The sequence below is a fragment of the Theropithecus gelada genome, chromosome 4 (genome assembly GCF_003255815.1).
Source record: "Theropithecus gelada isolate Dixy chromosome 4, Tgel_1.0, whole genome shotgun sequence".
In the NCBI taxonomy this organism is placed as follows: Eukaryota; Metazoa; Chordata; class Mammalia; order Primates; family Cercopithecidae; genus Theropithecus; species Theropithecus gelada.
Window position 1 is genome coordinate 69,466,676 of NC_037671.1, and position 14,112 is coordinate 69,480,787.

General features: G+C 41.5%; 2 protein-coding genes across 21 annotated transcripts in view; one reads left to right on the forward strand and one right to left on the reverse strand.

Moving 5' to 3' along the window:
- Nucleotides 1–2,190: 2,190 nt before the first annotated feature.
- LOC112622602 lies at nucleotides 2,191–3,916 on the reverse strand. The gene is made up of 3 exons (XM_025382344.1): nucleotides 3,749–3,916; nucleotides 2,977–3,320; nucleotides 2,191–2,418 (listed from the first exon to the last, which is right to left on the reverse strand). Exons 1-3 carry the CDS (start codon nucleotides 3,914–3,916, stop codon nucleotides 2,223–2,225), a joined length of 708 nt encoding a protein of 235 aa, XP_025238129.1. The 3' UTR covers nucleotides 2,191–2,222.
- Nucleotides 2,663–14,112, forward strand: part of FAM135A (family with sequence similarity 135 member A) — a 135,223-nt gene continuing 123,773 nt past the window's right edge. For 15 of the 20 annotated variants that reach the window (XM_025384030.1, XM_025384040.1, XM_025384026.1 and 12 more), the window contains exons 1-2: nucleotides 2,759–3,057; nucleotides 4,642–4,727. The gene's annotated coding sequence lies outside the window, so the exon portion shown is untranslated. Of the gene's footprint in view, nucleotides 3,058–4,641; nucleotides 4,728–14,112 lie in introns of all 20 variants that reach the window. The other 5 variants (XM_025384024.1, XM_025384027.1, XM_025384035.1 and 2 more) reach the window with 2 other exon arrangements.

Genomic DNA, 14,112 nt, shown 5'->3' on the forward strand with positions numbered 1-14,112 from the left:
TGAAGACTTTAGAATTAGAACCAGGTAACCTGACAATTAGATCAGTGTGCTAAATCCTCTAGTAGTCTGTACCTCAGCAGATGGCATAAATTTTCTTATTTCTTATGGTTTTTGTTGTTGTTGTTGCTGTTTTTTATTTTTGAGAAGGAGTCTTACTCTGTAGCCCAGGCTGGAATGCAGTGGTGCCATCTCGGCTCACTGCAACCTCCGCCTCCCAGGTTCCAGCGATTTCCATGCCTCAGCCTCTGGAGTAGCTGGGAATACAGGTGCCTGCCACCACACCGGGTAATTTTTTTATTTTTAGTAGATGGGGTTTCTCTGCTAAACCCAGGCTGGTCTCGAACATCTGACCTCAAGTAATCTGCCTGCCTCGGCTTCCCAAAGTGCTGGGATTACAGGGGTGAGCCAAAGCAGTCCCAGGTGAATTTTCGTATTTCTTTAAGAGATTATTTTATATTCATCTATCAATAGATAATTACCAGGAACTCTTGCTAAATCTCTAGGTTAGTTAAGTGCTCCTCTTCTGGGTTCCCAGACAACCCTGTACCTACCCCAATTTTAACTATGTAGGAGAACTTGTTTTTTTTGTTTTTGTTTTTGCATGCCTGTCTACCCCTACTAGACTGCAAACTCTGAGATTTTAGACTAACCGTTAACCTTCATTATATCCCTCAGTAACTAGCACAGTATTTGGCAAACATCTAATAAACAATAAAAATATATATATAATGGTTGAACTGATTTGACTTTTTTTCGAAGGTGCACCATGATCCTTGTCAACTTCTCCAGCCTCACATCCGCAAACAGTGGCATCGAAGTCTTAGTTTTAGTTCAGCACAAAGACCAGTTTCTTACTGTACAGCTTTTGTTTAAGCAATCCTTTTCCCTTTACTCCTCCCAACCGCCACAAGACATTCCACTTCAACTTTCTGGAATCATTTTCTCCTGGAAGTTTTTCCTGACTCATGACCTCTTCCCAAAGTTGGATTAATGCTTCTTCTGAGCTCCAATAGCTCCCTGTGCCTTTATCTCTGCACTACACACATTACATCATAGGGTAATAATGCAAACACTCCACCCAAGTTCTTTTTCATTCATGTTGGTATCTTCCAAGATTAGCACACTGCCTGGCACATAGCAGATGAGTTAACAATGTGATTTGAATAAAAAGAACTCGGAACAGGGAAAGAATCTTGGCACACAGTGTGGGCCACATGGAGTGCACGGAGGTGGAAATGCAAATAATTGGTTGTCTACTATATTCTCCTAAGACATGGCTGGAACTAAAAAACAGAAAAAGCCTTTCCAATTTTGAGGCTAAAGTTCAAGTCACAAAACAAGCAACAAAAGCCTGTTTAGCAAGGACAGTAAAATGGTACAGGGCTATAAAAGAAGGGACAAATTAGAATTCAGGAAAGCAGGCCATTCATACAAATGCAAATAGATTGGTTCACAGGATAATGGGACACCCAATCATGTAAAAACTGGTACAAGCCGGGCATAGTGGCTTAGGCCTGTAATCCCAGCACTTGGAAGGCAGCGGCGGGTGGATCACCTAAGGTCAGGAGTTCGAAACCAGCCTGACCAATATGGTGAGACCCCGTCTGTACTAACAATACAAAAAGTAGTCGGGCGTGGTGGCATGTGCCTGTAGTCCCAGGTACTCAGGAGGCTGAGACAGAACTGCTTGAACTCCGGAGGCGGAGGTTGCGGTGAGCCGAGATCACACTACTGAACACCAGCCTAGGCGACAGAGCAACACTCTGACTCACAAAAGGAAAAAAAAAAAAAAAACTGGTACAAAGATGAAAAACAATGGTTAAATTATATATTCAAAACCTGTCCCCTAAATGGCCTAGGTTACAAGACATCACCATTACTTTCAAATGAATGCACAAAGCTTTTCCCTTCTAATTCTTACTGTGGTAAAATATACATAACAGAAAATTTACCATTTTAACCATTTTAAGTGCACAGTTCAGGAGCATTACGTCCATTCATTATTGAGCAACCAACACCACTATCCATCCTAGATTCATTTTTAACACACGAGTCGCAGCCGAAATTTTTCTTTCATTAACTCAGCTTTAGCAACATACTGAACTTTATGCACTACAAAAGTTTTTGCCACATAAGGTTCAGAAACAGGGAAGAGTGAAATAAATCAATGATCCTTCATGGGTTTCTGTTAATGGAATGTAACAGCGAAAGGCTTCACTTCATCAGCCCCCTCCCGCCCTTTTTGGCGTCATAAACCGAGAAATAACCAGATCAGCACCCACATCTCCCAAGATGCAAGGACCGGGTCCCGAAAGGCAGTTGTCCCGCCCCAGCGCAGATCCCCTGCAGCCTCCTTTCCTACCGCACAAATCGACTAGCGCAGGAACCGGGCTCTCTACCCGGGACTGCACCAAGGAGCTAGAGAGAAAGGGAGAAACAACATTGTGAGAAAAAAGGCTAAAGTTCTCGAACTCCCTCTTTTTGCCCTCTTCTTGCTCTCTACTCCTCCTCCACCTCCAGGTTCCTTCCCTTAAACGCACAGGCAAGCCCCTTTTCTTGGACGCGCGCTTTTTGTTGACGCAACTCTCCCGTTCTCGCGGGAACTTGGGAACGGGAGCCTGGTAGGGCGGACAAATCTCTCGAAATCTCAGTAGGCGCTGGAGCTGGAGGGGCAACTGAAGCTCCTGAAGGGCGGGGCACGGAGCTTGAAGGGGCGGGGCCTAGCCTCAGAGAGGGGAGGGAAGAGGCGGGAGGAGGAGGTGAGAGAGGCCGGGGGCGGGGCCGTGCGGCCGGGGACCTGTTGATCGCAGGTATAGCCGGCTGGCCCGGACTCCCTCGGGACTGGGGCGACTGCGCATGCTCGCTGGCCGCGCTGGGCCGGTAGCCGAGCCGCGGTGACGAACCGGCTCCGCGGTTGCGGTGTTTGCGGTTGCTGTGATGGCGATGTGAGGGGGCCCGGGGCGGGATGGTGCTTACCCGGGTAGGGCCGTCTTCTTCCAGCTGGACAACGAGCTCCTCCGTCCGACAGGCGGGGGAAGAGGCCGACCCAGGCGAGAGGTAACCCCCTTACTGTCTCCTCTGGCTCCCCCGACTCCCGACACCCATGACCCCTCCCTCCGTCCCTCTTTCCCAGGGGCTGGGAAGGAAGCGGCCTCCTCCTCGTCCGCCGCTAGCCCGCCGCGGCCCCTCACCCGACTGCTGGCGGTCGGACCTGGCCCCGGCCCCGCTGAAGGTCGGCGGGGACGGCGGTGCGGAGCGCTCTGCGGGAGGCGAGGGGCCGCGGCGCGCTGCTCTCCCGGTGCCCGCGGCCGCCCCTGCCCCTGCGCTCGTCCCTCGACCCGTTCTTCCTGAACCTCGCGCCTGGCGTGTCCCTGCCTTCGCCTGCCCTTCACCCCTACTCCATCTTCGTCGCTCTGTCCCTCCTTTACCCGCTTTCGTGGTTCTGCTTTTTCATCCCGCGCCTCCCACGTGCTTTTTTGCCTTGGTGGTCCCTCCTTGGGAAGCCGTGTGTCTCTGTGTTTCCATCCCTAGGCTGACTCCCCTGTCCGGAGCTCCTTACCCTGGTCGACCAGGTTTCTCACTCTTGTTACCTCCATAATTTCTTCCTTGGTTTTATTTTCCTCTCATCCACCTCCTTTGGGTACTTTCTCCTGGTTCCCTTTTTGTTAGTTGCCGATTGTGTTTTGCTTTAGCATCGCTTTGCACTGGAGTTCATTCCATGCCCCATCTTACCTTCGGAAACCCTCACTCCCTTCGCTTTCCTTTGGTACCCTGCTTCATCGCTTTCTGCCTGATGGCCACTATCCTCCCGTCCTTTTCCATCGTGGACCCAGTGAGTCTCTAATCTTAATTTTTTCCCCTCCAAAACTCTTCCACCCTCCCCCTCATTTGTATAAGTCAAGCCTCTTAACTTCATTCTATGTTTTACTTATTAAATCTCTGAAGACTTCTTTGTGTCATATCCTTCTAGTCCTTGCTGCTTTCTGCCTAAGCTAAGTATCCACTCAATGTTTCTAGTTCATCTTCCAGTTTAATAACATTTCTTCTTTCTTTACCGGTTGGTGGAAGTATCATCGAAAGAGTGACAATAAATCGGTTACACTTATTGATTAAAGCTTTAATTTCTAAGAATTATGTTTACCTGACATGCCTGGAAAAGCAACTTGAGTACAGACTTCATGAAACTATAACGGGTTAAGACTTGTTAAAGGTTGACCTGCAAACATACACTTAAAATTTGGAAATTTTCTTGTCCTCCATTAGGTGTAGCTGCCCAAGAACTAATCTTAGATGAAATTTAACAGAATTTATTTTATAAAATGTATTATTAATTTGTTTTATACATTTGCTATTGCAATTGACTGCATAATTTTCCTGAGAGTCTCTGTTCTCTAATAAATGCATACAATTTCTGCTACCTTTAGAATTAGTGTGCTTATGGGAGACATACGTGAGAAGTATTAAATTGTTTAATTGAGCAAAAGAACTTTCTAAACGGTTTTGTAGTTTTTTTCTTCCATTGCACTGTGATCAAGATTTTGCTTAAATACAACTTCTCTTTACATAAATAATGGTATAGTGCCTTATTTTGAAGGCATCTGCTGAAGCAATTATGTTCAGTGAAGTTTGTCTTTATTGTAGGTTTGAAGATCAACTGGATTATGTATTTCGTTCTGGAATCTCAAAGCAGTCCACAAACAAATTCTTCCTTACGTTGTCTGTGTCAGGTAGGAATTAAGTTTTCTGTTTCTGTTTTAAGAAGGGAAATACCAAGGCAAAAAAAATGTAGTTCCTTATTCAAAGTAATTTAAAGTAAAACTAGGAGACTCTGGTGTCATCAAACCAACTTCTTTGAGAAGAACTAGCAATTGTTGTGTATAGTAAGAGATGATGCACTCATCAGCTTTTAAGATTTTTTAAAAATGAGTTTTCAAATGCAAATAAAGATGACTGCGGCTTCTCAAGGAAGCTTGCACTTCCTTCAAAGCCAGGTCTTTTTATTTTTAGGTAAACATTCATTTAAAAAAAGTAAATGCCTACAAATTCTTGCTGGTATTTTTAGTGAGTAGGTTCCTGTGCTCTTAGAAATCAAATAAGGATTTGTGGTGGACAGCAGACAGAAGACTAGAATTTCTAGTCAGAAGACACGAGCTCTTACGATGACTCATGACATTAGTTTGTAGAACCCACTTTACCTGTGTATCTCAGTGTGTCCAACTCTAAAGTATGGATAATAAAGGTGGCCTCCCAGTAATCTCTCAATAGCAAAGCAAGCCCTAATCACTTAAACATGCTTAGGGCCACCACAGATAAAAATTTGCTATATAAATACTTAGTTTTTATCTCTTTAATTTTAGACTATGTAGTAAGAGTGTAATTGAACAGATTTAATTAAATCCCAAATCGAACAGATTTCTTTTTTAAATTTCAGACTTCTGTGAAAAGTCTAGTAGAATGCTAGTGAACTGTGGACTAGCATTCTATTAGACTTTTCTAATATACTAGATAGATGTACTAAATAAAATGACCTGGCTTTGAAGGAAGTGTAAGCTTCCTTGACAAGCAGCAGTTCTAATGTACTAGAGTTTTCTAATTAGTGCATTAACAGACACTGCAGCATTCAGTATGTAAAACAGATATTTCTTTTGTTTGCCACGAGTTGACACTGGAAGGAAATATAAGAGTTACACCTATATCTTTAGTTACATCCTTAATTTTCTGTTTTATATTTTTATTTTGTTTACATTAAATAAAATCTTTATTTTGTTTACATTAAAATCTTGTTGTGGGTGCTGTTTAGGGGATAGAAAAGCCAAGGATTGCCTTTGCTTTGATTTTAGGTATTGAGGAAAAACTGCTTAACATTGAGTTTTTTATATGTACATGTGTGCATTTAAATAAATGGATGGAGATGAGGGCATATATATTTGAAGTGTTTTTTTCATGAGTTGTTTGTCAGGAAGAAGGTTTAGAGATGACTGGGAATAAGGTAGGGTGTGGCTCATGCCTGTAATTCTAGCACTTTGGGAGGTTGAGGCAGGAGGATCTCTTGAGGCCAGGAGTTCAAGACCGGCCTGGGCAACAGAGTGAGACCCTGTCTTAATTAAAAGAAAGAAAGAGGAATAAGAAGCAGAATGGTGATGTAGAAGAAAGCATTCTTAATGGACTCAGTGGTTTTTCAGAAAAGTTACAAAGCATAAGTGATTAGGCAGGTCTAGGTTTTTCAGAAGGAATAAAGTGAAACAACTCCACAGTAGGTTTACAGTTTATTTTTAAAGATTGGCAGTTGGTAACAGGTACATACGTGGTTATTGATGATGTGCTAAATTTAAAATAAATATTAGCTTCTTTTTTCTTAAGAGAATGTAAAAGTATCAGGCATATTATACCATTAAGAGACATCTCCTACTTGAGTAACTAACCCTTCAGGTTGTTCTTATTTTGATGAAAAAAATTTGATGAACTATCTCTCAACCAAGAAACCATTCTGAGAAAAATATAGCATATTTCCTTTTATGGCATTAGGTCTCTATGAGATCACCCAGAATATAGAACATATTTCTAAATTGTGTTGTGAATATATTGATAATAGCCTGGGAGTGAGCTTTTTTGGTTTTTTTGGGTTTTTTTTTTTTGGGACAGAGTCCCACTGTATTGCCCAGGCTGGAGTACAGTGGCGGGATCTCAGCTTACTGCAGCCTCTGCCTCCCGGGTTCAAGCAATTCATGTGCTTCAACCTCCTAAGTAGCTGGGATTACATGCCCAGGGCACCACACCTGGCTAATTTTTGTATTTTTAGTAGAGATGGGGTTTCGCCATGTTGGCCAGGCTGGTCTCAAACTCCTGGCCTCAAGTAATTCGCCCACCTCAGCTACCCAAAGTACTGGGATTACAGGCATGAACTACTACGCCTGGCTGTAGTCTGGGACATTTCTGTTAAGTGTTATGAAATGTTCTTTTGCTACAGGTCTTAATTTAACCTGAACTAGAATAAGTATTCCTTTATTGAAATGCCCTTGAGGTTGCCTATAGGATGCAGCTGTTTCATTCATGATGGGTTTTAGAGCAGTGTTAACTATGACACTTGCTCTTTGATGTCTTCAGATTGCCAGCAAGTCATGGGCTTACATTGGAAATACTGCTATCTATAAATGTCTGAGCAGCAAGGTCAGGCCTTATTGGCAGTAAAAAATATAAGACTGTGGAAGCCTATATACCCTTTACCGTCTCTTTTATCTTTTGGAATTGAGAATCCCAGCTTTTTAGAACAGCCTCAGGTTTACTCTATTTGGTATCAACAGAGAAACATACAACTTTTTAAAACATTGTTTATCTTACGTTCTAAAAAGCTATCCTCATTTTCTTTCCTTTGAAAGATGTCCTTTCTCACCCTCTCCACCGAAGAGAAAAAGTTAGTCTTCTACTTTTTTCTTAAGTATTTCTATAATTCATGCAAAATGGCATATGTCTGGCCCTTATGAGTTTATTTTGATGAGTGAGGAGTGGCTGCAAAAGTTTCTAGACAAGGGATTTTCCTTACCTGTGCCCTTTAGTGTAATGATTCTGATAAGCTCACCTGTGCTGTGAATCACTTTTTAAAATGAGATAATGTTTGTGACGAAAGTTGTGTATGTGAATGATTGTGGGGCAAAAGGAGGTCATGAGTGATGATGATCTACAGAGTGAGGCAAGTGACAGCTGGCTTGGTCATTTTATTTTATTTATTTATTTATTTATTATTGAGACGGAGTCTGCTTTGTTACCCAGGCTGGAGTGCAGTGGTATGATCTCAGCTCACTGCAGCCTCCGCCTCAAGGGTTTGAGTGATTCTCCTGCCTCAGCTTCCTGAGGTGTAGCTGGGATTACAGGCGCGTGCCACCACACCCAGCTAATTTCCTTATTTTTAGTAGAGACAGGGTTTCGCTATGTTGGCCAGGCTGGTCTTGAACTCCTGACCGCAGGTGATCCACTCGCCTCGGCCTTCCAAAGTGCTGGAATTACAGGCATGAGCCACCGTGCCCAGCCTGGCTTGGTCATTTTAGAGCAGGGATGTAATCCAGTGACTGAGCATGTTTAGTCCCTGCAAGAGGGAGCTTACAAAGATGGGCAGGAGGTCAGGGCCTCAGCCAATCAAGAAGGAAATTGAATGTAAATCAAGAAATATGACTATAACTCAGATATTCAGACTGAACCAAACCAATGCAGACCTAACCAATTCAGGTGGCCAGAATTTACACCATGTAGCATGTTTAGGGATGCAAGACTAATCCACATGTCACTGGCTGATTGTTTGCAGTTTACTGCTGTATGGTCTGACTTGGTCAAGATTAGCTCAAAGACCGTAAGGCCCAGTGCTTATGTTGATTGGAGTTCTGTGCTATAGGTGACTGGGATTTAGGAAAGATGGCGTCTAGGTGTACCTTCGGCCAAGAAACTCATTTTCCTACTCCCTTGGATCTGCTACAGAACATGACTGTTACAATAATATTTTGTTATTCACAAGAGAATAGCATTCTCAAGATTTCTGAGAGTATTCCTGTTTTGGCCAGGTATGGTGGCTCATGCCTGTAATCCCAGCACTTTGGGAGGCCGAGGCAGGCAGATCACAAGGTCAGGAGTTCAAGACCAGCCTGACCAATATGATGAAACCCCATCTCTACTAAAATTACAAAAATTAGCTGGGCTTGGTGGCGCACGCCTGTAGTCCCAGCTGCTCGGGAGGCTGAGGCAGGAGAATCACTTGAACCCTGGAGGCAGAGGTTGCAGTGAGCCGAGATCGTGCCACTGCAATCCAGCCTGGGTAACAGAGCGAGACTTCATCTCAAAAAAAACAAAAAGTATTTCTGTTTTGGGCTTCCTGCTTATTCCTTTAGAGAAGGCCCAAGAACATCAATGCAAAATTAGACTACCTAGTATTAAATGTACTGCATTAACCTCCTTCTAGATTTAGAACATCTCTTGTGTTCCCATCATATTTCTGTTTAGCAAACTTGAATTTAATTAAATAGTATACCGATTACATGTTTTTCCCTCGGTTGGTCTCAGATCTGGAATGTCAGTCTCAGTTCCCACATATTGTCGTAGTGTGAGCCCCTCATCTAATTGTGTGTGAATCTGCTGTTCCTTCATTTGGTATCAGTTCTCATATGTCTCTCTTAATGGGAGCCTCTCATTAAATTGAGTGAACATTTCAAAGTATGTATATTTTTTGCACGACATGGCCCCTGAATCCAAGTTTACTACATTCTCTGGTGTTCAGGTGAAGAAATCAAATTTTTCTTAAAGCTAAAGGAAAAAGTCTGAATATATTGTGCTTAATGAGAGTGATATATTCGTCGCCAACGTGAGGCCTAAGGGATTTTTAAGGATTTTTAAGTTGGTCTGTAGGCTGCTTTTGCCTTATGTGGTATCTTTTGGGCATCATTATTCAGATTATCAGTATTAGGGGCTTTGAACCCATTTGTTTCATGTATGCTAACTTGGAAGTAGAATTAAGAAACTGGAGCTGTTGTCACTATAGTTTATGGAAGTAGTACCTTTTTTCCTTAGAGTGACAAAGGGGAGTGACTGGAATCTCCAATTTGTTCAACTTCTTTACCGTCTAGCTTAGGAGAAAGAACATCCTCAGGGCATCTGTGGGTTCATAATTCAGGAGTCAAGGCTGTTCCATGATTTCTGTGAGAGAATCTGATCATTCCCTGTGGTTTCCAGTCCATCTTGAGGGACCTCTGAGCTGTGACTCTTAGTTTCGGATGTGTCCATTTCCTCTTTTAGGTTCTGAAGCACTCATGAATTCTGACTATGTACAAGATAGTTAATTTTTTAGGATCACTGTGGATAGTGCAGGAACATCTCCCACATTTTTCCAGATATCTATGCCCGGACTGTCCTCTGTGGATATTGGATGTAACTCAGCTGAGCTAATGGGAGCGAAGATCCCTGTAAGTCTTAGAAACTTTGTATGGTTTCATGTACCTAGTACTATATTTGAAGGAGTTAACTATACACTCCAGCAGTTAAAGGGATGGCCTGGTATTCCTAGACTATACTATCCAGTAGAAATATGTGAGATGTATAATTTAAATTTTTCTGATAACCACATTTGAAAAATTAAAAATAAACAAGTAAAATTAATTTTAATAATAATTTAATCCATATTTCCAAAACATTTCAAGATGTGACAAATATTTTAAAAACATATTAATGAAATATTTATGTTCTTTTTTGTACTAAGTCTTTGAAATTCTTTGTATACTTTATACTTACAGCATACCTCAGCACACACTACTTTTTTTTTTTTTTTTTTTGAGACAGAGTCTTGCTGTATCGCCCAGGCTGGAGCATGTGGCACGATCTCAGCTCACTGCAGCCTCAACCTCCTGGGCTCAAGCAGTTCTCCCACCTCAGCTTTCCAAGTAGCTAGGATCACAAGTGTACACTACCACACCCAGCTAATCTTTGTATTTTATTTAGAGACAGGGTTTTGCCATGTTGCCCAGGCTGGTCTCGAACTCCTGAGCTCAAGCAGTCTGCCTGTCTCAGCCTCCCAAAGTGCTGGGATTATAGGTGTGGGCCACCATGCCTGGCCCACACTACTGTTTTTTAGTGTTCTACATTTTTAACAATTAAGGTAAAATGTAGTCTCACCAAAACGATAAAGCTATGTTTAATGGAAAAATATTTTACACTGCTTCTGTGTTTGGATTTTAATTTAAATTAATTTAAAATTAAATAAAATTAAAATTCAGTTTTTCAGTCACAGTAGTCACATTTCACTTGTTCAGTGGACACATGTTACAATGGCCACCATGTTGGACAGAGCAGCTCTAGAGGACCAAGAATGTCTTTCAGATTAATCCATAAGTTTGTTTCTTTGAGAGTAAGCTAACTTTCCCCAAGATATTAATAAGGTAGTTTCAGATTGTTCACCCTATCAGGTTTGATTGACAGAGAAATCAGATCCCTTCTTGTCTCTAAGGGCTTTTCACATAAGTTTCTCACTTAGTTTCAGAGTCATTTCCTGTTTAGGGTCCCCCTCTAGCTTTTTTTGGATTGGTATTTGTAGTTTACTTGGCTGGATTCTCTCTTAGTGACCTAGGATATGACCCAGTAAGGAGCCCCATTTGAATAGACCTCCAGATGATTTCAGTTTTGTACCACTTTGCCAGGGCCAGTAGAACAAAATGAACAATTCAATCTCAGGTAAGTCAGCTGATTCCAATAATTTCAAAGGCATAGGTTTAAAGTAACAGGTTCCAAACCAGCCAGCAGACTGTGCAGGAGGGTCATGAAACTCTTAGCTTCTGGTAGGTACAGAGAGTTCCTTGCAATGGAGAATCTGCCATGCATCATCTAGGTAAAAGGAAAAAAGCTCTTTCTGCAAACTTCTTGAGAGGACAGACCTGAGTTTTTTTGGTTCCTGTGTGGCGTTAAGAATCTGTGTAAGCCAGAGATTTTGCACTGTTAGCACACAGAATGAATTTGCTCTGTTGCTGAATTTTGTTTGAAATACACAGTTTGTTTTGTTTTTATAACTAGTTGGTGGCATCTAAAATTAAGGAGATTTTACCTTTAGGGACAAAAAAGACTTCCAACTACCTCTTGAAAACTTAGAAGACCCCGATAGTGTTATGCCAGCAAGGACTGACTGGAGCTAAGTAGCCATTGCTCCCTATAGCTGGAAAACAAGTAGTTTATAAGAAGAGAATCAGACAGATCCCCTTTGAATCCAACAGTTCTCTCAATTTTTTTTCCCTTTCTCTCTTTTGCTTGCTCTCCTTTTCCTTTAGTCCCGTCTTTGTATTTTTCTTCTACCACAAAAATAAAAATATTTCTTCTTTTAGGCAGAGGGGAGGTAGTGGAAAACAGATTTATCAGCATCGTTATGTATATATCTGTACGTGTATGTTTCTATTTAGGGGATAGTCAATACAATGGAGGTATATTAAAGGAAATTAAGCAGCAACAGTAGAATAAAAAGCACAGCAGGATACAAGAGTAAGGGTGGAAGAAACTGCAAACAGGCCTTGAACTTATACTGATAAAGGAATTTTATCACTAAAATTTGTTCATGCATATTTCTGCTTTCAGTATATCAATGCAATAATTCCTTTCTCCAAGTTGGTTGAGTTTCAAGAGGAGACAGGTAATAATAGTTACTATTTATGGAATCTTTAATACTAATTTATTGTTCCTTAAATATTAAGTTGAGTATGGTGTGCCAGGCAATGGGAATACAGCAGTGAACAGAGTAGTCAGAATGTCCTGCCTTCATGGAACATTCATTTTAGTGAAGGAGAAATATTAAAGACTAATAAGTAAAATATTTAGTATGTTAGGTGGAGATAAGTGCTGAGGAAAAAGTAAAGGACTAAAGAGATATGGTATGCCAGGAATAGAGAATTAATATTTTTGATAGTTCAGTCAGAAAAGGCCTAGCCAGGAAGCTGGTATTTGAGTCAAGGCCAGAGGGAAGTGAAGGAGTGAGTCCTGTGGATATCTGGAGAGAAGAGTGTTCCAGGGAGCAAAAGTGCAGAGACCCTGAGGCAGGAATATATTTCATGTGTTCAAAGAGTAAAAAGGAAATAAGTATGATGGGAGTGGGGAGAATTGTAGGAGATGAAGTCAGAGAAGATTCAGATTACATCATATAATTTTATAAACCATTTTAAGACAATAAGATTTGAAGCCACAGAGGGTTTGGAACAGAGGAGAGAGACAAAAACTGGTTTTTTGAAAATAGCCTGAAGAGGGGGAATATATTATTTAGGGTAGAGTAGGTATAGCTGCTGTAACAAAAAGTTACGAGACATAAAAGTCTGAGCAGTCTAGGTAGGGAAGACATTCAGTAATCCACAATTTGTCCGTCTTTTTGCTTTACCGTTCTTGAGGACTTGGTCCTAATCTATGTGATCAAAACTAGGGACACTGTCAAGTTGGTATTCCAGCCTGTAAGAAAAAGGGAAGCAGATGAAGTCCAGAGCAAAGAATTTCCTTTTAAACAAGTACGGCAGATATTACATGTTTCTCTTCAGTTTACATTCCATGGATAGGATCACTTGACATCAAGGGAGGTTGGAAAATATAGTCCCAGGCTGGGTGACCATTTGGCTAAGAAGAAGGGAAAACAGACGTGACAAGCAGTCTACCACAGTCTGCCACTTTGGTCTACATTCTACCTATTGATAATATTCCTACATTTCTTCCTTAAGGGAGACAACCCATAGTACCATCCACTAGTTGCATTAATCCAAGCTCACTGAGAGGCACAGTGCTTTCAGATCTGCAAGTCCAGCAACCTATAAACAAATCACAATTATCTACTCCTCCATCCCTCCCACACATACCCAGCATATGATGGTGGATCAGAAACAGGAAAACAGTAATAAAATCTCCCATTTGGGAAAATAAACAATGAGAAAACTCTTTGCATGAGAATGAAGATCCTCACAGTGCATTAATATCCTTAGTTCTGCTTTCTGGTAAGAATGAATGCCAATATTCATTGCATTAAGATCCCTGTCTTTGCTGTCTGGGTGTTTCTTCCTTACATTAACCTCTGTGGCCACATCTGAAGTTGATGTTGAAAGTTTGCCCACTTTGAAGGCTATGCAGTTTTCATAGCCTGCTTCTTGCTCCTGCAGGTTTGCCAGCTTGCAAGTTACACAGTCACAAGCTTTTGCACCCTAGCTTATGATTTGTTTGACAAATACTATTCTGTCAGAAACATAGTAGGATTCTTACACGTTTCTCTCCATTCGGTTCTCTGTGCCAGTAACTACACCAAAGTTGTTTTCTGGATGTGGTTCTTAAGCCTGCCTTATTTATTTCTGTCTATGCACCCAACATCTTTTGATGGCCTCATTTTAATGAAGTACATTCTCATACCTCATTTTAATGATCACTGTCTTAAAATTATTCGAAACAACAAGCATTGGTGGGATGGCAGCATCCTTAATCTAATCTTAACTGCAGAGCTGGATCCCTTGGTTTTGTCAAGAATTCCTTTGAGCAAGGCACTGAACCTGATATGGGGTATTGGCTGCAAGGCCCCGCATTTAAGCGGCCTTATTTCTTTCCATCTTTGCTTACAAACTAGCCAATTCTTGCTTG